Source organism: Seriola dumerili, unplaced genomic scaffold (genome assembly GCF_002260705.1).
Source record: "Seriola dumerili isolate Sdu_G_001 unplaced genomic scaffold, Sdu_1.0 BDQW01000433.1, whole genome shotgun sequence".
In the NCBI taxonomy this organism is placed as follows: domain Eukaryota; kingdom Metazoa; phylum Chordata; class Actinopteri; order Carangiformes; family Carangidae; genus Seriola; species Seriola dumerili.
Window position 1 is genome coordinate 581,746 of NW_019174688.1, and position 26,530 is coordinate 608,275.

Below are 26,530 nucleotides of genomic sequence, written 5' to 3' on the forward strand. Positions count from 1 at the left end.
TCTACACATTTCTTTCAACAGTATAAAAAAGTATGAAAATGTACCTTCAGAGTCTTTATCTGTCACAGGTTTACTTGGAGGGTTTCTATTTGCTGCAGACATGAGAAAATATGTGTTGATAATCACTGAGGTAGTTCTACATGGTCACAATCAGATACTGTCAAAATGCTTGCTTCAGTTCACCCTGAAGATTAAGCTGCACAATAAAGCAACACAAACACATACATACAATGTCTCAGTTCTGTTTTGTGACCTCACATCTCTCTATTCTTGGGGAACTAAAAGTAATTTGAGGATTTGGTGAGATAAGCTGTCACCTGTTACTGAACCAAATGTATCTCACTATGTTTGACTGATCCATTTTGAATCACAGACCTGTTGCATATGCAGGTGTGGTCATTGTGCCAAGTGCATCTATAACAACAGTAATGAAAAAAATATGAGATAAAGGTTCACAGTAATGATTTAAACAGTAATTTGTCAGATTTCAAACACCATCACAAGCACTATTTTGCATGTAAGAAAACATTAATTGACATATAAAAATGACATAAATAATCTCACCATTCAAGAAGCTTATGAAATTTTCTCTTCGATCTTGAAAAGACAGAAAGACAGAAAAGGTGTGATTGCTACTGTCCTATTTAATAAATATTAAACATATACTATAAAAGCCGAGTAAGCTCAAAACAACATTTGATCATTTTTCTTCTGCAGATGGGTTTACCTCTGACTGGGGCTGTCAACACCACAGTTGCAAATGGAAGAAGCAGGAGACACCACACGATGCTGAAACAAATAAAATCACAATTCACTCAAGGTTTTGGTGAGAAATGCATGTTCATATCAAATTTATGGCGTTATGTCATTTATAGCTCAGAAATAAAATATATTTCAATGACAGGTGATTGAAAAGACAAATATTTATATGACAAAATATTAAAACTTACAGCTTCATTGTTGACTGCAGGCTCCAGCGGTGTCTGCTGTTTGACAGCAAGAGTGCTGTTTGGCTTTTAAGTACTTCCACTTTATCCTGCTTTTTAACCTTGAATAGGTCTTGCCCTGGTTAATTATAGATTCTGACACTGTGTATCAAATTGAGATTTCATCAAAGGCTATTTCTGTGTGTTCAACAGTGTGTGTCTTGCAGGCAGAGGAGCAACAATTAGGCTAAAGGTCCTAATTAGTTTACAAAGGTCTATTCATTACATCACTACAAGATGAAACTAAATTCTCTAAACATTCAAACGCACAAAAAGAAATAGTCTGTCTCTCTCCTATGTGTTGATTATAGGTGAGCGGTTACTTCAGGAAAATGCCTCTGGCTTTTTTTCTGACTGAGGTAGCTTTTTAAATGATGCCACAGACCATGTATTGTTTTCTGTCACTATTACACCATTGTCCATTTAACCAGTGTGGCTCTATATTTTGCCTAAACAAAGACCTTTTAAAAAAACAGGCCCCACTGAACATCAGTGTATAGAAATGTCTCTGGGTAGAAATATCCTGAAATGAAGAGCACAACAATTTGAATTGCAGTCTCATGTGTGTCTCTGTGGTGTGAAAGGTGGGGCTGGGGACTGTTATTTTAGGTTAGCAGAGGAATTAATATGTTTAACCCTGACTCTTATAACTGATGTACTCCTACTATTAAAATTGAAATGATGTAGTCCTACTTATCATAAACATACTAAATCATACCCGGTGTCTGCAGGGCCTGTGATGGTCAAAAGAGCATGTTGCATGTAGAAATTAGCAGTGTGTTTAGGTTAGGATAATACAACGTTATCACACAAAACAGCTGTCTGAGCATACAGACAGATACAGACTAAAGTTTCTGTTTCAATCAGACCTGTTGGTGGCAGAGAGCGCTACAATCTCCCCTCCATGAAAAAGAAAAGGGAGAGCGCCCTCTGCGGGAAAGGCTGTTCGCACTAAGCTCTTGATCCCAAGCATCGCCATATTGACGTCCCAACAGCGCCGAGAGGTAATCGTGTTATTTAACCGTAAATCGTCGTAGGTTTGGAACAGCCGTTTAGTGTTTTACCTGTCAGGGAAAGCTGGGAACAAGTATCACAACAGCCGTGCCGTTCTGCTGCTCGACCACGGTGTTTGTAGGATGTTTTTTCAAGGCGTTGTCAGCCAGTTGCCTCGCCAGCCAGCAGGCTATTCACTCCCCTAGCCTGTTAGCTTAGCACTTTTTAGCTTTAGGAAATATATTTTTCGAAGATAGTTGTTTAGCTCTACGTTAGTAATGGTCGCTGGAATGGTGATTTGACTATTTTTACGCGGACTGTTCGTTTATTTCCGTTACAGGCCCATACTGTGGTCGAGAGCTAGTTGTGACTTTCCAACCGGCTTTTCCCTCTGCTGTTGCCGAGCTAATGCTAACTAGCTAGCAGCCAGCTGCCCGGTTTGCCTCATAGCTAGCTGTTAGCTCCACTGCACTTGTACAGGCCTTGGGCCACAGAAGGTTTCTGCGTACAGTCTTCTTTTCATTAAAGTATTAAGCGGACAAATTGGGCATAACTGAACGAGTATCTTGTATCAGAGAGACCATTTGTCGATTAAATGCTTCACATAAATGCAGTAATTTAATGCAGCCTTATTAGCTGTATTGGTTAGCGTACGTTGGCTCACATAGTTCACTCATGTTTGCTTAATTGACAGCATTGATTTAATCAACCTACTTTCTGTCTCTTTTCAACAGGAGATACTGCCTTGGTGTAGCCCCCAGTGATGACTGTATTGAACCCTGTACCTCCTGATTAGACTGGTTGGATGCCCCCATTTAACATTCAGGTTTCTCCATTTCACAAGCCACCATATTTAGACACGCTAGCCACCAATAATTTAATTTTATTTGAATTGTTTTTCGTTTAGTTAATATCTGTATGCTTTTTAACACATATGCTGCTGTTTTACTTTTTACCGTACTGTTGCCGCCTTCTCGTAGCACGTGAGAAACATTTGCATTTTCTTTTGAAACGCTCATATTCAGATGAACATGCTGAGAAAGAGTGGGAAAAACATTTTTAAGTGAAAACTTGTCTAAAGCTATGATTTTCATTTTTCGGTTTTACATATGGCGTTGAAACAATTTTAATAGATGGTCAGTAATTCGCTCTAAGTGTCTTTTTATTTTTGTGTGCCCATGTAGCTTTCTTACCATAAAGGCATCTCAACCACTCCTGTTCCAATTCATCTATCACCAACATCCTGGAGGGATACTCCCAGGTATTGTGTTATCTTATACCTGATTAAATACACTATATCACCTATGGTTACCATAAGGATGCTCTGAAACATGATTAATTAGTATATAAAATACTTAAGTACTTATTAATATTTGTAATATCTTTGTCTTCTACTGTGAAATTAAGCTGCTGAAATTTCACTTTTCTCCTTGTTGTTTTTCTTGTCCTGTTATGTTTATAGGAGATTTAGAGAAGATCTTGTGTAGAATATGTCTGGCCCTGTTCCAAGCCGCTCTCGAGTTTACCCTGATGTAAACACACAGAGACCTCGGGAATACTGGGACTATGAGTCCCATGTTGTTGAATGGGGGTAAGGCAAAGGGGAATTGTTGGGGCTTTAGTTGTATTTGTTTTATTTTGCTTTGTTGGGTAAACCATGTCAGGATTGTTAACTGTTTTTATTTTTCCCTTTTTTTCTCTTTTTTTAGAAACCAAGATGACTATCAGCTAGTCAGAAAACTAGGGAGAGGAAAATATAGCGAAGTGTTTGAAGCCATAAACATCACAAACAATGAAAAGGTGGTCGTCAAAATACTGAAGGTATGGCAATAATCATTTGGTTAGGCGGATAATTTGTGTTTTGCCAATGTTTTTTGGTAAAACTCAGTCTATTATTATACTATATTTTGTCATTACAATGGAGATTTTACGTACCTCACAAGACTGTCATTGTTCACAGCCGGTCAAGAAAAAGAAAATCAAGAGAGAAATAAAGATCTTGGAGAATCTGCGGGGTGGCCCAAATATCATCTCACTGTTAGATATCGTCAAGGATCCTGTGGTAATTTTGTTCTCCTTATTGCACTTTAACAATTCAGGAATTGTGTATAAATGCATAAACACGTACATTTTTTTTCTCTCTCTATCTTTTTAGTCACGAACCCCTGCTCTGGTCTTTGAACATGTGAACAACACAGACTTCAAGGTAAAGATCAGGGTTCTTTTGACTTGTAATTTAAGAGAAGCTAATACAAAGTTATTTTTATTCTGATGGCCCGTACTTTCTTTATTTTTACAGCAATTGTACCAAACCCTATCTGACTTTGACATACGGTTCTACATGTACGAAATCTTGAAGGTAAGAAACAGTTTTTGATACTTATACTTTGATATTTACACTTTATTTTATAGTCCACATTGTTTCTTTTAATATTTGTCAGAAACATTATATCAAACTCTATTTAAATCAGTTGAACAGTCAGAGAATACTTTTAACATATATTTTCCTTTTTTACCTGGTAGGCTCTGGATTACTGCCACAGTATGGGGATAATGCACAGAGATGTCAAGCCACACAATGTAATGATTGACCATGAACACAGGAAGGTATGATCTCAAATGGTGACTATTTTCTTCATGTCTTGTCTTTTCCCTGTGACAGCAGGTAATTACATTTTCTAATATGTATTCACCTTTTTTTAACTTCCAGCTCCGTCTAATTGATTGGGGTTTGGCAGAATTCTACCACCCAAACCAAGAATACAACGTGAGAGTGGCATCCAGGTACTTCAAAGGACCTGAACTGCTGGTAGACTACCAGGTGAAGCTCTTTTATCCCTACATGTCTAGTCATGCCAGGTTTCTTACAGTCATGAAGTTAGTTAAAACCTTTTCACCTCTTTGTGTTATTTGTAGATGTATGACTACAGCTTGGACATGTGGAGTTTGGGTTGCATGCTCGCCAGCATGATCTTCAGAAAGGAACCTTTCTTTCATGGTCATGACAACTACGATCAGGTATGCAGACTTTTTTTTAAACACCTTGTACTACATAGTGTTGTTTTTACACAGTCAAACCACATTCTTTTGACACTAGACATTAGCAACACAGCAACTCTGCTAGGCCTCATGTATATGATATGTCTTTCTCAAAGTTGTCTCAACAGTTATTGTGTGAAGGTAGGCATTTATTAACTTTTTGGCAGTTTAGTGTACTGAATGGAAAAGAAAATGAGTAAAAAACAAATGTGAGACTGTAGTAGTGGACACAGTCATAACACATTTTACTCCCACGTTCCCTGCCTACACTAGGACATTGACCATACAGCATTCCAGTTGTTTCCATGGCTCATTTGGGCCTATGCAACAGTACTGTTGAATGGTTTCCATTGGTACACAATAACAGATGTTGATTTATTTTTCAGATAATCATCTTGTACAACTTTCACACTGTGCTCAGTGATTGAACTTGTAATTATTTCTCTAGAAGTTAGAGAAAGTTGTAGTTTTAAAAATTAATTACTGCTTTACACTGGATATAAAACTATGTTTTGCTTCTTAAATGAAGGAAAGTTTACTGTAATCAGAACATCAAAATGAAACACAATTAAGCCTTATCTTACAATGGATTTATGTTTATTTTGCAAGTTAGTATAGGTCATTAAATGTGAGTTAACAGTTACAGAGCGAAGCCCATTGGTTCAGTTAGCTTTGATTATTTAAAAAACTGTAAATGTACTATACAGATATTTAATGAAACGTGCACACTGTTCATATCTGTTTTTAAACACAATAACCACTTTATTGACATCATGTATACATGTCATAAAAAATCCACTACCTAATTGATTATAAATATACTGCAATGGAATCCAGTCCACATTCGTCAGTATGTTTCATAGAGTTAGGCATTTGTTAAAGGCTATCTTTTAATTGCTGAATTATGTTTCTTCTACCTTGCAGCTTGTGCGGATTGCAAAAGTACTTGGCACCGAGGACCTGTACGACTACATTGACAAGTACAACATTGAATTGGATCCACGGTTCAATGACATTCTGGGAAGGTAAAACATTGCAGCTGTTTGACCTCAGTACAGTATTAATAATTTTTCCAAATGAATACACTCAACACTTAATCCCTGGTTTGTTCTCTAGACACTCCCGCAAAAGGTGGGAGAGGTTTGTGCACAGTGAGAACCAGCACCTGGTCAGCACCGAGGCTCTAGACTTCTTGGACAAACTGCTGCGCTATGACCATCAAGCCCGCCTCACGGCCAGAGAGGCCATGGATCATCCCTACTTCTGTAAGATTGCTTTTTTTTTTTTTTTCTTCAAAAAAGCAGAATTTGTGCGCGCTACTTGTAGTGGCTTAATTTTGTCAACACATGTATTTGGTTTATGAGGTGCTCAAATCTGTCCGCAGATCCCATCGTTAAAGATCAGGGAAGGGGGGCCACTCCTGGGGGGATGGCTGCCAGCTCTACACCAGTCAGCTCCTCAAGTATGATGGCCGGTGAGTAATACTTCTTGGAATTAACTACCCTAATCAAAGAAATAGTCTATATTTGCAGATGCCATTTGTTTGGCTGCATATTAGAGGCGTAACTTTCTTTGGAGCCAACAAATAGGCAGATTGCAACAGGGGCATCGGCAAATGGCAGCAAAGAAACTTATATCTCTAAATTTAGATCGTGGTGACATGTAAATATGAGCATTTCCAAATGATAAATGAGCTTCCTGTCTCTTCTAGGCATCACCTCAATGTCCTCCTCACAGCCACTGGCTAACATTGCTGGATCACCTGTCATCTCTGCCCCCAACACTCTGGCCACACAAGTCCCTGCAGCCACTGGGGCCCAACCCTGAAGCCACTTCCTCACCTGTGTTTATGTGTGCTCATGGCCATGTCCTGCCTAGCTCTCACTGCGGCCCAGGGCCATGGCTCCCCTTTTTATGTTAAAAATAACAAAAGAAGAAGATTTAAATTGCTTTTCACATTCAGTTATATTTTGACACCTGGACTTGACAGAAATGTATTGTTGCACCTGTCAGGATTATTAGAATTAATTTGGGTGTGTTATTTGACAATGCCATTGTCTAGAAATTCTAATAAGATGTAGACATGAAGAGAATGGATAATAAAATTTATTTTGTATGTTCCAAATATACAGTCTTGCTTGAAACTGTTTGATGGGGATCCTGCTGTATTACACTGTGAACCTTACACGACTTCACAAAACAGAGTCAGGAGTCTGGTGTGCCCCAACTAACAGTGCTCGCTGGTTGCACACAATGTAATGTGCAGGAGTTGTTGGTGTTTTGAAGTTGTTAGATGCTATCATTCTTTAATTGGACTTTTGTAGATATTCTACAGTTACTGTCAGGTTGCATGCACCCAATGCTGAATATCACAGGGTCAATAGTTTGCCAATTTTATGTTACTTTCACTTCTGTATGTGTATGTATGTGTTCATGTTTGTTTTTTATGAAGTCTCTTACACATGATTTTGATTACATAGACAATTTTGTAACTTTTTGTTTTATGTTGGGAGGAGTCATCACCTACAAAAAACAACTTCAAAAATAAACAATTTAAACAGGGCTTTGCAGGCACTACATGTTATTGAGTATACCATCTGTTGACTGGTTGCATTGGCAGTTTATGAGTGAATTTAAAACAGAACAGCATAGTCAGCTAATCCCACAGGATCATTTTCCTTTGATAAAATGAATGAATTTTGGCACCAAATGACTTACGGTGTGTTTAGAGCAAAGTGGATTCCCCAAGTTTGTGTTCATACATTCACAGCCCCATTATTCTGGTCAGCTTGAACAAAGTGAATGTGTGACTAATATGTTTTTTTTCACTATTTGTACAGATGTGTGTAAGGGAGCATGTGGATGAAAATGCATATATCCTTAATCATTTTGGAGGCAAAAAGTGTAAATGTACATATTTCTAGATAGCTTGAAAAAAAAATAAAAGCTGATTGTGTGAATGAGAAATGAACCACATTCAGAGCACACGTTTCTGTCAGTGTTGGTCAAAATGGGGGTAGCACATGTAGCTTACACCCCAGGTCATTTCAGTTTCTAGTTAATTACAGTAAAATAAAAGGTGAGTTCATCACTCACATGTATGTGCTCTTTTGAAAATATGAAGGCCAATGCAAGGCAGGCAGTGTTCCCACTTGTAGTGGTTTGGCAGAGGTTCAAACTACACACATAAACGACTCCTGCCATTACATGTGCAACGGTGAAGGTGTCAAACGTCAATTATGGTACAACCACTCACAGCATCTGATACACACTCATTCACAAGGACGGAACTGCTTGTACAGCTACTAGCCGACAACGACTGAACCTGCACTGCAATAGAAAAACTGATCCAACAACCCTCTGCTCACTACCGAGATCAGAATAAATCCATGACTTCCGTGCAGACAATTTAATTTGTGGCATTTCAGCTGTAACTTTTTTCCAGTTAGAGCGGCTCCAACCAATCGGGATCATGCTACATTCGTGTGCTTCTCAAATGTCGGAAATCAAAAACACGAAAAACTTGTCTCCCTTGTACGTGCGTTTAATAGGCCTATGAAAATAAATGTGCTGTGTTTTATCTTATTCATCAAGAGATGAGTAAACAAAGGCGTATATTGTCCTACAGCTCCAAGAAGAAGAGGTTGAAATCAGTCAGGTCCACTGCCGATGTTTACATTGCAAGATGTCGTTGTTCGTAATTAAAGTATTTGTATATTAAAGATACTAAGGCTAGTCTTTTTGTTAATCAACAAAAGAAACTTAAGTTGACATAATGTCCGATAGTCTTGAAGGCAGCATTAGTTGCGTCTGCTGTGGCACGCCTCGGCTGCAGGGCTCGGCCGGTTGTGCTGTTTGTAAAATTTGCCATTTGCGTTTTCCAAATGGGAAAGTTAGGCTTCATCTCACTTGTAATAGCTGCCTTTTCGGCGCTGTTAGGAGAGAGGATTGTCAACTTAAGGTAGTACAGAAAGCAACTCCGTTTGTGTTTAAACAACAAGGCTATGTTTCAGCTTCGGTTTCCTCGTTTTTCTTTAGGAAAAATAAACGTTCTGTTGTGGCCACCTGCCCTTAAGTGACTTCTGTGTTGAAAACGTTGCAGGAAAAGGACTCTCGCCTCTCGGGAGCTGGTCCAGAATCACCTCCCTAACTGTGTTGCACTTAAAAATCTGGGTGAGTAACGCCAAAATAAAATAAGACTGAAAAATGAACACGAGAGGACATTAGAATTAACTTCGCAACTGTGTGCTTGCAGATTATGGCTCAGAGGATATAACGATCCTTGGAGATGGACTTGCTTTCATCAGCGCTGTGAGTATTTGAGTTGAAGAGCAGCCAAACCTATGCTTCTAAGGTTAAACAAACTTGTAACAACGGTGCAACTAAGAATAAAAGTCCTGTCAATAAAACGTGTCCAGCTTGTCCAACTTGTTTTATGTTTCAGTCAGGGATTTTAATCAGTGGCTAACGCTGTTGTCATGTGAGAAAGAAAACTAACTCAACTCTAAATTAATCCCTCTGGTGGTCTTCAAAGATAAAAATAAATCCTTCTTGATCCTACTTAAAACCATGAACGTTCCATAAAGGTCAATAGCTTATGTGCTTTTCTCTTAAAATGGACTTGACCAGCTTGTCTTAAAATGCAGAAAAACATGTTATTTAGCTACTCTAGAGAAGAAAAGCCCTCTTATACAAAGCTTATATGTATCCAATTCTGGGCTATGTACTGGTCCTTTACAATCCACTCTCCCTGATCATTTTTACTTAATGTATGGTGTCATTTTTTTGTGCAATATTTTTTTATAGTCTGTTAATCTATTTCTAATATCTCAAGGGTCTCAAGTATCCTGGAATGCCATCCTCAGATGTCACAGGAAAAATCTTCTCCCTTGATCTACAAGATTCTCGGATAAAACCAGTGGAGCTGCGCATGCCAAGAAACTTTGATCTGGAGTCATTCAACCCTCATGGCATCAGTGTATACACTGATCCAAGTGGTAAAAGCACTTATCACTTATGTGTGGTTGCACACGTCACACAAGTCTGCCTGAAAGGGAAAAAACTCTAGTCTAGTGACTTTACTGGTTTCTCAATTTGATCCAGATTTAACATTTCTATTTCTCAACAGATCTGCATTGATAGCACAAAATAAAGTACATTTTGTGATGGAAAAATCAAATCTGACTGTATAACTGCTGAAGATGGTTTATATTTGGTGTTCAGTGTGTGTGTGTGTGTGTGTGTGTGTATAGAGTATGTGGACATTTCCCTTTTTAATATGTCATTGTTAAGAAAGCGAGTAGTTTTTACTTGTACAAAAAAGGTCTCATTTTTATTTATTTTTATTTTTTACAATGCTTTCCTTGTTTGTCATCAGATGACACAATATATCTGTTTGTTGTCAATCATCCTCAACACAAAAGCCAAGTAGAGGTCTTCAGATTTGTTGAGGACGACCACTCCCTGGTGCATCTGAAAACTATAAAGCACGAACTTCTCTACAGGTAGTGTATGGTGACAAATTTAAACTGTACCTACTGTGAACTGCATTTGAGATTTACTGAGTACGGAGCTGTAGTCAGTCTGATAAAGTGTTTGCAAAACTATCCTGTGTCGTAAGTTAACATATGATGGTCAGAGAGTTAAGTGCAGTATATTACAATAACATATATTGTAGTCAATAATAATAATTTTATGTCATTAAAATAATTTGTCAATTGTGTTTTTTCTTTCCAGTGTAAATGATATTGTCGCCGTGGGTGTGGATAGCTTCTATGCAACCAATGATCACTATTTTACCCATGAGATCTTTAAAAGTTTGGTGGAGCCTCTTCTCGCTCAGCCTTGGGCTAATGTTGTGTACTACAGTCCCAAGGACGTGAAAATAGTCTCTGAGGGTTACTACTTTGCAAATGGCATCAATATCTCACCAGATAAAAGGTAAGAAGGATCAGCAGGGACATGCATAAGGTCATTCATGCTTCACATGTCTGAATTTCTTCATTGTACTATTCTCTTTCATTTACAGACATATATATGTGGCAGATCTATTTGACCACAATGTGCACGTGTTGGAGCGGAAAGAGGACAATACACTGACCACTGTGAAGGTGAATGCAACAACATTTCAGTAATATTTTTATATAGAATTTGTTTTTCCATTTGTCACTCAGTATGCTTCAACATCAATAATTAAACATATAACTTCTGGAATTATCCTATAACTATTATTTTTTTAAGGGAAAAAATCTTTATATTTCTAAAATTGTTCATAATTGTAACTTAGATTATGATATTTTTAAGACAATTTACATATAAATGAAGGTGATTCCAAAGGGTTTACTTACTTTTTCTTCCCACCGTAACTACAAAAACAGGTCATGCAAAAATTGCAGTTCAAGGTAATCAAGACACCATGATGACTGTATTATCATAACCTTGTCTATGACGTCTCACCAGTCCGTGGCTGTGGGTTCCCTCTGTGACAACATTGAAGTTGACCCTGAAACAGGTGACCTGTGGCTTGGCTGTCACCCTAATGGATGGAAAGCTTTCATGTTTGACCCCAAGGACCCACCTGGATCGGAGGTTTGTCCATTCACTTTTACCAGATAGTAAATTGTGAGAATCTTGACAAACATCACAAAAACAGACATAAAATATATTATGCTTTATGTGTTGGAATTTTCATACCAATATTGTCTTTACCCAAACAGATGAGCTATCGTTTTAGACTTATTCATTTTGTTATAATTGTCTCTGTCTTGCGATTATGTTTTCTCCAGGTCATCCGCATCCAGAAGATTCATTCTGATCAGCCAGTGGTGACTCAGGTGTATGCGGACAACGGTCATGTGATCATGGGTTCCTCTGTAGCAGCTACCTATGGGGGGAAGTTGCTCATTGGCTCTGTGTTCCATAAAGCCTTGGTCTGTGATCTGAAGTAGGCAATGACTTTGTAAACTATGATTCTCAGTGAGCAGAAAAAATAATGTTCAATAAAGTCAAGTCACAAAATCAAGATTTTGCTCTTTGCAAGGCTCTCAATCAGGCACGGCAGTGGTGATTTGAACGATGATATACATAGATCTTGGAGCACTTGTTACCTATGTGAAAAAGTGCAGTTTACCCCATTGAACTAGACAGGATGTGGTAATAGACCCTCAAGTCTCTCAGGTGGTATAAGAGTATTCCTCAGGAGCTGGAGGAAGATAGATGTATAGTGTTAACTTGAATTCATAGGAATGAGTAATGAGCACCTTTTGAAAATGGTTTCAGACACTGAATTGACTAGATACATGAACCACTTTGAAATAAATGCTTGAATAATGATATTTTCAATCAAACATAAAAAGTTCATGTAGTTGCTTTGCTGTGTATCACGAAAAGAATATTTTTCACTGGTCACCTGAAAATGTGAACTTTTAGATTTTACATGTTCCATTTGCTATTTAAAAAAATTTCATATTTCTCTCTTGTATTTGAAAGGAATAAAACAAAGAGTCACACTACAACTCTAGCTTGTCTTGTGCTGTGTTGGTGACAGCATACAAAATGACTGAATATGAGTGAGGATTTTTTTATATGCGGCTTGACAAACAGTATACCAATACTTCCTCCAGTATTTCTTACATAACTCAAGTTACACAAGTCTTATCTTGTGTTTTTTATCAGAAACTCAGAACTGTCTGTCCAGCCTCCTCCTTATTATTGTGTACCCACTATATTGTGTGGGTACACTGTATTCATATTGCACATAATATCATATCTGACTTTTTGTACTTATATTTATATGTCAGTTGCTTTTAATGTTTTGTTCTTATATAGCCCCAATTTTTTTTCCAAGGTGTGTCGACACAATCGCATGAGTGTGATTAAGATCCATAAATGAATACTGACTTGACTTCTTAAAAAAGCAACCAAAAGAAAGATGCCCCACATCTGTTGCTGGGTGAGAAAGTTTTTCTTTGGGGTATTTATGATGTCAATCAGGAATACCCCATCCAGATTTCCTGAAGTAATGAGGGTAAATCTAATTCTGCTCCTTGGTATAAACACTTTAGCTCCATCTTTGGTGCAGCTATGTAAATGCACTCTGAAAGAGTTCCTGTGTAACCTTTGACTTCTGAACATGGCTGCCATGAGGAAAGTGCTGCTTGCTGCTCTTGTTGCTGCTTTTGCTGCTTTCATTGGACACAGATTTCTTAAACTAAAGTAAGTATTTATTATTCTTAGAGATAAGATAGAGACCATATTTGGATGTAGAGGTTTAGTAGAACAGCTCCTCAATGTTCACATGTGCTGTTTTCTACACTAAGATCAGTACAGTAAAAGATCAAGTCTCAGCATGCATTAAGGCAATAATTTACAAGTTTTAAAATATCCAAACACTGCTAATGATATAGTTATAAAATATGGTATAGCTACTTGTGTTTTGTTTTCTTGTTAAATGTTTACTTTGCTCTGTAGGGAAATGACCCTTGCCTCCAGAGAAGTGGAAGTGAAACACCTCAAGTGTCATTATTTAAATAATATTGGTAAGCATTCTTGGATTTATGTTCATGTCACGGTCTTCATTTAGGCATTTACATTGTCAATCATGTTCTGGAGAGTAAACATCTTTTTACACTGATGTCAATTATGTGTAAAGTGTGATCATAACTGAAGAGTTTGAAGTGCAGGCAATTGACAGTTGGTCAAGTGTCAGCAAATATTTGTCTTGCAATGTTAAGGTGGTAAGATTAAAGAACTAATAAGGAGTTTCATTTTGTTTTGTTTTGTTTTGTACAGAATATGGGGCAGAGGATATCACAATACTTAAAGATGGACTGGCCTTCTTGAGCACAGTATGTTATTAATATGACTGCATAGCCACAAATTGCATGAATCTGAATTAATGCATCATTGTAATTTCCTTTATGAATCCTCTATATTATATATTAAATTAGTTGTGATTACCAATTAGCTGACTTAAGTGTTTCTGTAATGATCTCAAGTCAAAATCACAGCTCAGTGTCTTACTTTCAATGTTTTCCACTCAGGGGCTGAAGTATCCTGGATTGCCTTCATTCTCTGATGATCCAGGGAAAATGTACATTTTAGATCTGCTGCATCCAAAGCCTACTCCAGTGCAGCTACAAATCAAAGGAGAGCTGGACCTCAGCTCTTTCAACCCACATGGCATTAGTGTATACACTGATGAAACAGGTGACCTTCAAATCAGGTTCAACATCTCAACTATAGAAAAAAGAAAAAAAGGCTCTGTGCATGAAATGATTGCAATTATTGTGAAAATATAAAATACTAAAAGTACTAGACACCTTTCATTGGGCCTCGTGAATTGTAATGAATTTAATAAAGTGACAGCTACAGTTACAGCTAAACACTAAAAAAGGTTAACAAAGTTAGAAACATACAAAAACAACCAATTCAAAATAAGGCATAAGCAAATAGAAGTAAAAGGAATGAACAATTATATATGAAGCAAAATATTCTGTTGCTTCATATAAAAATTCTGGACAAACAAACTGGCTTTTATTGCCACCGGAAACAATGTATTTGTCACAGAGGTTAAACCTGATCTCAAACGTAAAACCTCCCAAAACATCAAAAACCATCATTTTCTTGGACCTGTCGTGTTAAACCATGCATGCTGGTAACCAAGGGTGATGCCAAAAGATTAATGATTACAACTTTTAGCAACATGAAAATTTGCAACGGTGTGACAGTGAGACCAGAACATGGGTCAAACACAGACAGAAACTTTCATTTTAAGTTCTACCACGCTGTAAGGTGAGAAGGATGACAACGCACGTCACGTTACTCTTTCTTTGCAGATGGCTCTGTATACCTGTTTGTTGTCAATCACCCTCAGCACAAAAGCCAGGTTGAGATCTTCCGTTTTGTTGCCGAGGACACACTTGTGCACCTAAAAACTATTACCCACCATCTACTCCACAGGTATGTCCTGTCCAATAAACCCTTAACAGTATTACAGAGTTTACATTTGACAACTTACATATGCTTTTTTAAAAATGATTATTCATCATGTCTTTCAGTGTGAATGACATTGTTGCAGTCGGAGTCGAGAGCTTCTATGCCACTAATGATCACTACTTTATCAATACTGCACTTAACTCTCTGACCATCATCCTGGGTATGCCCTGGTGCAACGTGGTGTACTACAGTCCAGAGGAAGTTAGGGTGGCAGCCGATGGTATTATGTCCTCAAACGGCATCAACATATCACCCGACAAACGGTTACTATGAATTCATTTCAACATTCACTAATGATGTACATGTGCATATTTTTTAAACTGAATACTTCCACAGCGCTGTGTGTTCTAATGCACCAGAACTGCTTTTTTTCCCTTACAGGTACATTTATGTTTCAGACATCATAGACCATGAGATAAATATTTTTGAAAGGCAAGAAGGGGAACAACTAGTGTATATTAAGGTATTACTGTGTTTTCTTATTTTCTATCCTCAGAAAAAAAAAATTAAACTAAACAACTAGTTCAGCATTTTGGGAGGTAAGTCTTCTTGCAGAGCTAGATGCAAGATGTGCGCCACTCTTACATCCATTTATCACGCCATTTATCTTAGCTTAGCATAAAGACTTGAAACTAACCGGCACTTGGTTTAGCTTCATATTTTACATACTGATGCAAACATCAGTCTGAGCATCTAACTATTGGCAAGAAAGCAAATAAGTGTATACACCAAAATGCTGAACTACTACAACTTAATCCTAGACACAATATTTATACATGCTTTACTCTCATTGTGACAGAAACTGATTATCAAGCTTCATTTACTGTGTTCACTGTTTCCAACCAGTCTGTAGCTGTTGGGTCACTTTGTGATAACATCGAAGTGGACCACAAGACAGGTGACATCTGGCTGGGCTGTCATCCAAATGCCATGAAGCTGTCAACATTTGACCCCAAAGATCCACCTGGCTCTGAGGTTTGTGTTCATTATTTTAAAATTATAAAGCTTCATTATTGTTTGAATTTGCCCGACAATTTGCCTTGTCTTTTTGTCTTCCCCAGGTCATCCAGATCAAGAACATTCACTCAGAGCAGCCAGTGGTGAGCCGGGAGTACGTTGATAATGGCCATGTATTAATGGCCTCCGCTGTAGCAGCTCCCTATGAGGGAAAGTTGCTTATTGGCTCTGTTTTCCATAAAGCCCTGTGCTGCGATTTGAAATAATCTATGTATTCTATGTCTATGAGTGCTACTGTTTTAGACTAGAAATGTTGTACCAAAAGATCTGGATGCATATGAGTATCAAAAAAATAAATAAAATATTTTACCTGATATATACACTGGGTCATTTTGTGCAGCTCATAATTTAAAAGTTGCATAAAATAATAGCACGTTTAATAGAGCAGCCTTAATTTGCATAGTTGTAGTAGTATTTCCATGAAATGCAGTTTGTTCCCTTGATACAGAACAGTATTTAGGATGTTTTAATAGCCTACAAAACTCTAACACAGTCTGACTGGTTCCACTATTTTGGTTAAGGTGAGAAGTTTTAGAAAGGATGCTTTACCCATTTTCATCGTACTCCATTAAGAAATCTTCATTTACTTTGGATATTTTAAACCTAGTCCCCCCACCATCGGGATGCTTTGCACTTTGCTCCTCTGTAACATCTTTGGCAGGTGCAGTGAAGATGATACCATCTTTTTCTAAATCTAACACTCTGTCCTTGTTCTCTACATTTCCTGTCCTCGCACATTCTGCAGGTTCAAGGCCTCCTTTGCTTTCTTGTATTAGAGAGCTCTCCTCCTCTTGATCACCTTTGTCCATGTCAGCCTTTGCAGTCATGAACACTTCGCTAATACTCATCATGCGTCTGTGACGTGGCGAGTGATCCAGGGTCAAGATGTCGCTACAACTCTTAGAGCGATTTATGTTGTCTGCAGGTTTTGTTTCTCTTGCTGTGATTCCAATCTCCTTGATGACAGTGCTGTAGTCTTCATCCTTCTCAGACAGGAAGTTGAAGATGTTGATGACAGACTGCTTCACATCTGGGTTGGACTTATCTTCTACAAACGGGGGTTCCTCATCATGTTTCTGCCTGTGTCTCCTTTTCTTTAGCACCTTGTGAGCTTCCACTACCATGTGGACGTTCCAGCTGAAGAACAGAGACAGCCAGGCCAGGCCCATGTAGATCCATAACTCTGCAAATACTCTGTACAGTCTGGGGTATTCTATGTTTGGATTTACACCTGAAATGGGAGTAGATACACGCGCATGACTTTTATAACAAAGGACTTAACCAAACAAAAAATTCAGATGCACAAATAACCTCAGAAAAACATTAACCTTCAATGAACTGACCTACATTGTATGAATTAAACCTACCTGCCACATAATCTCCAAAACCAACCGTTGTAAGTGTGATGAAAGAGAAATAGATCCCTTCCAGGTAGCTCCATCCTTCGAGCGACATGAAGACAAATGGAGGGATCAGTAGGTGCAAGAACAGCCCCCATAACAGGAATAAGGCTGTACAGGTTAACTGGACCTTTTTCTGACAGAAGGGAGAAGAGAAACATACACAGTAAAATCTTCATGTGATATTACAACTTCATGGAGCTGCCTTACAGTATTCAGACAAATACTAACTCCACCGTTCAGTCGTTTCTTACCACTGAAACACCTTTATGGATCAGAACCTGGGACAGTCGTTTGGCTCTGTCTCCAAAGAATGAACCCAGTTCGCTTATCCATACCAGACATAGGGGGATCCCAAACAGACCATACAAGATGCAGAACACACGACCACCGATGGTCTTGGGAGCAACATTGCCATAACCTGTAGACGACAACAATATTTTCATAAACTTTTGTACAAAGTTAAGCAATACGAATCAAATCTGGGTTGCCAGGTTGAGAGTAAAAACACTTTACATACAGGGGTATCATTCTCGAGTATTACACATTTTGTCTTTTTAACTTGCTTGGTTATTCATTTTGCAAGACATCCAATGCACAGTTCAGTTGCTTGCAAAGAATCTAGTTACAAATATAATAATTAGAAATTAACATTCACTGCACATTTGATGAGTTACCATTATAATCTATCAAGTGTGCCATTATAGATGTTAAAGATGTTAGTATTTCATCATTCGAGATCATGGTTTTCTCAATTTCTATAGTACGATAACAATCATAATTATAATTAAAATGATTACATAAATCATAGATTACACATGATTACAAGACAGTTGTTATTGTGAGACCTATAAGATTAAAAACAATGTAAATCATGTTGATTGAGTGTTATGTTTTATACTGATGTAAATTTAATCCATTATTAAACTCATCTGAAAATATTTCATTAGTGCAGAACTCATACAAACCTATAGTGGTGACAATGGTGGCAGCAAAGATGACAGAGTTCCCCCAGTCCCACGAGTTGCGATGCTTGTCCCCAGTGATGGTCACACCTTGACCTGCAGCCTCTGACACTATCTGTGGAAGACCATTTGAGAAAATAACATCTTAGAGACTTCATGTTTCATGTTAGTATGTTAGCAGAGTTTAAAATTAAGGCCATTTAAAAAAAATAAATACTTTTTTTGCTGGGCCCTAGCTGTGAAACCAAAAATCGCACGCCCTCATTGATGTGACACCACATAGATGGGCATGGCAAGCAACAGGAAGTTGACCCTGTGACGCATGAATTGAAGAAAAAGACATGACACTGTAGCTAGTTTTCATCCATAGGTCATAAAATTGTCCTCAAGCATTTTTGTTTTACCTCAAATGTGTCCAATGAACCTTGGACTTCAACCATTTTTTAACCTCAATTTAATGTGTTCATCATTGTGGCAACTGTAACACTGTATGAATTGTGGATGGATTTTTAAACCTCAAGTATAGTATTGTATAGTATAGTATAGTAACAGAAATGAACACGAAAAGCAAAATGTGCATGTGAAATTACATCAATGTTGGGTTTCTCTCTATAATAAAATAAGGTCTGGACCTTACCCTGTAGAGTGCCATGAAATAATGATTTGGCACTATACAAATAGCCTAAAATTTAACTGAATTGAACTGAACTGAATATAACTTAAACCATGCAATAGATATGCCTGCTGCTCCAATAACCCAAATCTTACAAAAAAAAGGTTTTTGGGTGAGTTTAGGGTAGGCTAGTCTAAATCCACCTTGAAACCTTCTTCCCTCCTCAAATGGATAGGCAACATCTTACCTCATTTAGGCAATGTATAATGTGTATGGTTGATTTTTTAGTTTTTTAGTTTTTTTAAGACAAGAAATCTTACAGGGCGGAAATTCAAAAACTGCCCCAAATCACCCTTAACTCGTTCCACTTTTTCGTAACGATACTGTTATTGAATATAAATTATTTATTCTCCTATAAAAATCTCGTGCAGCCATTTAACCGTAACACACCTTAGGCAAACAGTCGAATATTTGTGGTTAAGGTGACATGCACCTTCATGTAGGCCACAGTTCACCGCCATGTGTGGATTCAATCATGAATGCTTGAACTTTCTTGTGTTAGATAACAAATGCAGGCATCATATTTAAACAAATGAACATTTTAATAGCCTTGCTTCACAGCGACCGGGGGCCGCCTCAGATAGTTTAAGTTGGGTGTTTTCTATTCCTGACCAGGAAAAACAAGTTCTGAGGTGTCCTGGCGTTTAGCCCACAGGCGAGGAACTTCTCATTAACTCTCTCTCTCTCACAATGTATAGGCTCTAATTTACTGCGGTTAGACTGTAGTAATACAGTCTAATACAAAGCAACATCTGAACCATTATTGAATTAATTACTTTTGACTTTATGATAGTTTATGGGAGCACTTCGGTTGATCCATCTTAAGAGTTACACAGCAGGTTAATGAAAGTTTCCTACTGTAGGATACACGGAAAACTCACAGCCATGGCGTTTGTCTCCCATACTGTTAACATTAAGGGCAGATGGGTTCATACCTTCAGAATGTCATCCAGACTCTCTTTTGTTAAGCAGGTATACTCCTTCAAAACGTTTTCCTTATATAGAATATATTTGTCTTTGGCTGTCATCCAGTTTGGCTCCTCAAGAATCTGGAATATTGCGGCTCCAATCGAGAGGTAGAAAATAATACATGAAGTTAAAAACGGACCTTTATCAGCCATATTAAAGTCACAACTTCAGACTTCAGCCTTAGGGCGCCGAGTGGTTCATATTCCCTCAGAGGACTGGCGTTATTCTACCCGCTCTTCTTTCTTCCTGGTAAAACATATGGGTTGCCTCACTGCTCTCTGTGGGGACTGATAGGTACTAACTCATCTGTATTCATTACAGGAGTCGCTGTAAAACTTTTTTTTTTTTTTTTTTTTTTAAACCTTGCATCCTTTAAACCAACGTTACATTTAGGATTAAACTATTAACATAAAGTATGCCTTTATTATACCGCTGATAAATACCAGTGGAAATAAAACAAAACACTGCAGTTTCACAAAATTCGGTGGTAGAGTAACACTAATATCTTTCACTTAAGTTAAACTACCAAAATAAAAGCACTCATTATGCAGAATGGCCCACTTGTTGTCAACGTTGAAGGATGTTTATTATTGGATTTTAATTATTGATGCATTAATGTGTACATCACTTTAACTTTGCAGCCAGACATCTTATGACTTTCTCCCTGGGGATCAATAAACCTATTAACCTATTACAATAGATCATGATATAAATGTTGATTATATTTTGTACTTAAGTTATCAAATAAAAGAAGTGGAGTAGAAAGTACAATATTTACCTGAAAGGTAGAGGAGTATCTATCTATCTATCTATCTATCTATCTATCTATCCTCTCCATTTCTCTCAAGATTGCAGAATAACTGTGTGACACAGTAAGGGAAACATTCAATAGGGGGTAACAGTATAACTATTCCTGTACATTTGTGAACTGGTGTTTGTTGGTGATGACAGTTACTCTTATCTCTATGTGCGGACATCCAGAGGGTTGGAGTTAAGTGTGTAAAGTTAATCACACTGGGTGGATCCTGGCTGTTCTGCGTGATAATGGATGAGAGGGGTTGTCCACAGTGTGAGAATATAGTACGTATGAAAACTGAATGGAAGTCTATCTATCTATCTATCTATCTATCTATCTATCTATCTATCTATCTATCTATCTATCTATCTATCTATCTATCTATCTATCTAACTATAATCAGCCTGTGAAAGATGTTATTGAATTGGGAAGTGTATGGGAGCTTGACCCAATACTACGGCTACTCTGCTGCTTCAGGTTTGAAAGTGCAATACTAAATTGCTGAAGTACACCTTTAAGGCCAGATATATTTGACTAACCTACTGGGACAGTGCCAACACTGGCCATTGGGTTTTAGGTAATACTGAAACAGATGTTCCAGCTGTAGCAGCTGCTGCTAGATTGAAGTCTATGGCACCCTCTGAGATTTCACTCTTCTTTTTAAGGAGATATTGAAGGTCATCAAATGGAGCCCTAGCAAGGACATTTGTGTGGGCCTTATACACTTGGAGCACTACTTTACTGAGGAGACACTAATAGGAAGTGATGGTAAGGTCATTGTGAATGTATAATGCATTCTACCACTTTTATTGAGGGGACACAAAAATAGAAAGTAATGTGTTCAAAAGGAAGTAATAATTTGTCACATGGTTGCGTGACATCCCTTTTATTTCTAACCAACCAGGAACATGAAGTGACTGATCAGATATAGAGAGCAGATAGTATCAATTATTAATCCTTGGTTCATGTTCAGGTTCAGGAAGTAGTTGTTGCAGTAACAATTGTAAGAAATTAGTTTCTCTCTAGGGTTGCCCATGATCACAGAAATGCGTGTACTTTGATGCACATTGTTTCCTTAAAATAATAGACAGCAACCTCACACACAGCAGCGCCTCTTAGTGGATCCACCAGTGAAGACGTGTGCAGACCACACATGGCTATACATACAGGGGAGGTGGGGTGGCTGTGTGACTTTGCTGATATCAGACTTGTTTGTGATGGCTCACTGTGAAACTGGCAGAAAAGGTGGAAGCAGTTGAACTGAAGTTTAATGTTTGACCATACATTCCTCTAATGCCCGGGCCCTGATACTCAAACGACTCATGTAAATATAGAGCCATGCAGCAGGAAAGCTGCACCTGTTTTGCATTGGGCACTATTCTCTTAACTTCTCCTTAGTCCCTGTCTATTTTCAGGCAGTTTGGAATCTCCCACTAACGACCACTGCGCTGCAGGAAGTATACTGCACCTGATTCCCCTGTAATGGCCAACAGAAATGCCTTGCTTTGGTGCATTTTGCTTCCTCGGGGGCTACCAGTATCGTTACTTAAATAAAAGAAAGAGTAATCCATGTGATTTTGAAGTAATGCTCCCACCTCTGATCTCCACCCATCACTACTTAGTGCTTCGTCATTGTAGCTGCGTCACCGCCTCCCTCTCCCTCTGTGTGTGGAAACCTGATCGATAGTCTCCAAGTTGCTCTGAAGGGAAACACCGGAACTATGGCATCAAACTAAAGGTGGAGGAAACACACAGAGGAGACATCTGTCTGCTCAGGTATGACTCGCTTACTCTGACACTGTCATTGTCTTTATATCACACACCTTTTTTCCAGCGAGTTTTTTTCTTTCATTTCCCGTTTACACACGGCAGCAGTTCGTTTACAGTTCACTGCGCCGTATTTAGAGGGATTATGTCAAATACGACGAGGTCAGGGATGTTTGTGCTGTTAGCCTACATTTAAAATAACAGACAGGACTCCTAACCTTCTGCAGTTTTTCGAGTACATGATAAAAATGGTCAGAAATGTCTGCAGAAGGTTTGTTGTAAGGTTGCTTTCTTCAGCACAGAGACTCTGGGCCCCAAACACTTCATAAACCAGATACACCTATGTAGGCAAATTACCCAAAACAAGACTTTCGAGGCCAAACAGCAGTCCTATATGAATTATGTTAGTTGTATAGGTCTGTTTATTATGCAGGTAATAGAGTTAGAGCTCTAAAAGAAAACCAGTGGTAATATTAATTGACTTTACTGATTTGTCAACTATAACCTTGTTCCATTGTTTTCCCCTTTGCTTTTCTGTTCTCAAAAACATGCTAGCACCATATGCTATACTCTAACATAACTATTCATGTAACGTTATGTGATTAATTAGTAGTTGTGTATGTGCTCACACCACCTTTTCACGACATACAGTGCAGCATAAGTAATTTGTTAATTTGTAATTTGTATGCCAAATAGATGTTCATCTGAATTCTGTGCATCTCCTTGAGTCTGTGTGCTGTCACCTGCTCAATTGAACTCTCTATTGTGTGTCTTGTTACATAGATAAAATAAGTATTTTACTGCACTGACACACTCTCTTTCTGTCTCTCTGTTTTCCTCTGACCTGGTCACACTGTCCGGGACTGACCATGCATTGTACAATGACCTTCTACATGCACATGACGTGAGTATCAAATACCATTTAAGCTGTATGAAAAAAAGGCATTTGCGCTATTGTTGCAGTAATGATCCCACTGAACTGTTGCATTCAAGGATTGTTTTGAGGGCATTGCACTGATGTTTTGCATCCAGCACATACAGGGTGACAATTCTTCTTTTGTGCAAATTGGGCCCCTCTTCTTTGTAGACTCCATCTGTATCTTCTTCATTCATGTATTCAATGTAGTTGTGCCTGGTTAAAAAGAGTCTTCTATTATAATCCTTCATTTAACTGTGTGAAAAGATGACTGATATTTCTTATCCTTGACTATTTCTTTATATCCCAGAAAAAAAAGGAGTACTTTATTTTATTATCGAGTTACAATTAAAAATCCATGACATCCTTTTGAATGTTTGGGGTCAAACAGATTCAAACAAGACATTGTGAAGGAATCCCAATGAGAGCTTGTAGCTGAATTTATGGTACACTGTTTTTTTTTTGACCTGCTGGTGCCCACATCAGACTAGTTTTGGGAGGGGTAATGTGACCGTGTCACCCTCAGGCATCTGGACGCAAACACATCTTTATCTCTCGTGAACACATGCTCCCAGCGTGCATTACAGCTCTGTGTTAAGTTAGAGTAGGATTGGTGGGGATTCTGTCTCTCATGACAGATAATAAGCTTTCACCATCGAGTTTTTTTTTTTTTTTTTTTAAGAAGACTGAAATTACACATATTCATATCCAGACTGGACTGTGTAATTGAAAAGTGTCAGTGTAGAGGAGCCATTAGAAGTGTAATTGTGGTGCAGTCTTAAACATTTGTAAAGTATAGATATATAACCAGTTTTTACACCAGTCCCACTACAGTGACTTTAGCTGTATGTGAAAAGTTAATTCTTCACCATCTCTCCACCAGGTGGCAGTGTAAACTAATAAAACTTGGCCTTTTACAGTAGCGTCAGCTGATAAACCACAGTGCAGCATGTACTTAGGTGGCCTAGAATGTCGGCTACAATTTATTCAATGTGCTGTGAGCTCCGGGGCTTGGTACAATGTCTTTTCAAGAGTGGTTTAAGTCTCAGAAGAGATCCCAGTGTTTGCATATTCATGTAAGCATTCCATTTCCAATCTGTGCGACCACTTTGCATTGTTTGTGGATGCAAATGTTTATGACAGTTTTACTAGCTGCAAAAAAATATGAGTAATTTTTTAAGAAAATTGTCCTGTCCTATTCTTTTTGTAGCACAGGACGCATTTAATCTATGAAACATAATATCCAGACTCTTCCCTTTATAAACATGATTCGTTGTAAATTAAAATCTTTAAGGTGTGAGAGAATTCAAACTTGGCCTAAAACCAGAAGTAGGGGCAGCATGTCTGCTGGCAGAAAAGGGCGGAAACATGGAACATTCCTGGTTCATAAATTCTTAATAACATAATGGTGCACTATGAATATTGATGCCCTGCTACCATCTATCCCATCAGTGGTCTTGAGAGCTCCAATTCTGAGCACAAATAAAAACCCCTGCAACCATGCTGCCATTAATGCACTCAAAATTCATATTCAAAGCATTTTCAAAGCTGCACATGTTGTTTTACGTTAAGGAAAGGCGGCACGGTGTGTGTGATGCGTACCCAGATGCAGCACTGAAAGTCAAAGAGAGATGAATTTGATGGAAGTGGTATGGGACATTATGTAATCATTCAGCGATGGAGCCAGAGAGGATAAAGATGTTCCAAACAAACATAACCCCCATGCACTCATCTGGAGTAATGCACTGCACCATCGCATGTGCGTGTCTGCCCATGCTTTTGAACAAATGTGGAAGAGTGGCGGGGGAAACAGAAACTGTACATCAGTGTTTTGGGTGTGTCTGCTGTGTGAGTGGGTCGTCTCAGAGTCTGTGGTTCCAGTCTGTCACTGTCTCGAGGGACTGTGGGTCTGTGAGTGCCGCTCCTCTTCTCCTCCCCTCTCTTTTCTGTCTCTCCTCCCTCTCCTGGGTCCAGCTCAACACCTGCTCCTTGCAGTAGGCACAGGGCAGGGCAGGGGTTCCTAAGCAACTGGAGGCAACGCGAGTAGTTACATATAGTCTTTGTTTCTCTGCCTCGCTCTGCCTATGTCTTTCTGACTCTCTCAATCCATCTGAAAGTAAAAAGTCGGATTCTTCCTTTAAATGTGTTATTTTTCAGTCAATGTTTAACACCACCAGGCTGAGCGATGCTGTGCTGCTGATATGTCGTCACTTTGCTCTGCAGGTCAAAGTCTAAAGAAGAAAAAGGCCATTATGAACTCTTACCATGTTTGAGAGATATTTTCTGTTTCCCTCTCATTTCATTTGGTGTCTCTCATTTTTATTGTTAACTGCTTTGGACTTTATAACAATCTAGATCATCGGATTTGTGGAGTAACCTTTGAACTGGTAAGACTGCCTGACAAGAATAGCAGATAAATTGCCAAGAAATGACATGTGACACTGCTGTGCATGCCACATGAACTTGTCTCAGTGAGACAAAGGTGATGGTGCCTTACCCCGTGTGGTTTAGAGAATAATGAACCCCCTTTTACCCCCCACCCCGCCTGTGAGCCGTATGGCCCTAATGGGGTCAGGCAGATGGGTGGGGACCATGCCTGGGTCCATAAAGACAGCTTGTATGTGTGTGTATGTGCATGTGATCAGATGCACATGTGAATCTTTGAATTTGAGTTCAATTAAGATGGTCTGCTGTTGGACATGCCATTTTCAGCTGGTACTTGTTTCCTCGTGAATTTAAAACTGTGCCTCTGTCAGTATGCCGCCAATTGGCTCAGGGTTGTAGTCCTGACACCCTCATACTGTGCAGATGAATGCACCGCGTTGGTGCTTGAAAAGACTGGGCAAGACTCTCAAGAGTATTCCTGTTGCCTCTCTGTCTCCCACCTCTTTCTGGACATTGTACTGTGTTAATGACTGTACTCTTTGGCATGCCTTCCTCCACGCCTGTTGGGAATTTTTGTAATGAGGCTTTGTGTATTGTTCCAACATAGTGATGAGTTGTGATTTAAAAG

The 26,530-nt window shown here is 38.5% G+C and overlaps 4 protein-coding genes and 1 long non-coding RNA gene across 5 annotated transcripts; 3 read left to right on the forward strand and 2 right to left on the reverse strand.

Moving 5' to 3' along the window:
- Positions 1-379: 379 nt before the first annotated feature.
- LOC111234055 lies at positions 380-1,054 on the reverse strand. Its single transcript, XR_002665636.1, has 4 exons — positions 951-1,054; positions 728-789; positions 565-597; positions 380-414 (listed from the first exon to the last, which is right to left on the reverse strand). It is a non-coding gene; the product is annotated as an uncharacterized LOC111234055 (long non-coding RNA).
- Positions 1,055-1,932: 878 nt separating this feature from the next.
- LOC111234054 (casein kinase II subunit alpha-like) lies at positions 1,933-7,978 on the forward strand. Its single transcript, XM_022761965.1, has 15 exons — positions 1,933-1,990; positions 2,714-2,805; positions 3,164-3,240; positions 3,442-3,570; positions 3,689-3,800; positions 3,940-4,041; positions 4,135-4,185; positions 4,279-4,338; positions 4,503-4,586; positions 4,690-4,800; positions 4,896-4,997; positions 5,943-6,043; positions 6,135-6,283; positions 6,403-6,492; positions 6,730-7,978. Exons 4-15 carry the CDS (start codon positions 3,470-3,472, stop codon positions 6,843-6,845), a joined length of 1,179 nt encoding a protein of 392 aa, XP_022617686.1. The 5' UTR covers positions 1,933-1,990; positions 2,714-2,805; positions 3,164-3,240; positions 3,442-3,469; the 3' UTR covers positions 6,846-7,978.
- Positions 7,979-8,845: 867 nt separating this feature from the next.
- On the forward strand, positions 8,846-12,041 carry LOC111234043 (serum paraoxonase/arylesterase 2-like). Its single transcript, XM_022761951.1, has 9 exons — positions 8,846-8,979; positions 9,121-9,191; positions 9,274-9,329; positions 9,853-10,015; positions 10,396-10,522; positions 10,755-10,958; positions 11,047-11,128; positions 11,478-11,606; positions 11,804-12,041. Exons 1-9 carry the CDS (start codon positions 8,903-8,905, stop codon positions 11,963-11,965), a joined length of 1,071 nt encoding a protein of 356 aa, XP_022617672.1. The 5' UTR covers positions 8,846-8,902; the 3' UTR covers positions 11,966-12,041.
- Positions 12,042-12,877: 836 nt separating this feature from the next.
- LOC111234052 (serum paraoxonase/arylesterase 2-like) lies at positions 12,878-16,542 on the forward strand. The gene is made up of 9 exons (XM_022761960.1): positions 12,878-13,232; positions 13,488-13,555; positions 13,809-13,864; positions 14,060-14,225; positions 14,855-14,978; positions 15,077-15,277; positions 15,396-15,477; positions 15,861-15,989; positions 16,076-16,542. The coding sequence occupies exons 1-9, from the start codon at positions 13,150-13,152 to the stop codon at positions 16,235-16,237; spliced, it is 1,071 nt and encodes a 356-aa protein (XP_022617681.1). The 5' UTR covers positions 12,878-13,149; the 3' UTR covers positions 16,238-16,542.
- Positions 16,543-16,558: 16 nt separating this feature from the next.
- On the reverse strand, positions 16,559-20,286 carry LOC111234051 (potassium channel subfamily K member 5-like). Its single transcript, XM_022761959.1, has 5 exons — positions 20,005-20,286; positions 18,400-18,511; positions 17,686-17,852; positions 17,399-17,567; positions 16,559-17,262 (listed from the first exon to the last, which is right to left on the reverse strand). The coding sequence occupies exons 1-5, from the start codon at positions 20,188-20,190 to the stop codon at positions 16,577-16,579; spliced, it is 1,320 nt and encodes a 439-aa protein (XP_022617680.1). The 5' UTR covers positions 20,191-20,286; the 3' UTR covers positions 16,559-16,576.
- Between the last annotated feature and the right edge of the window lie 6,244 nt (positions 20,287-26,530).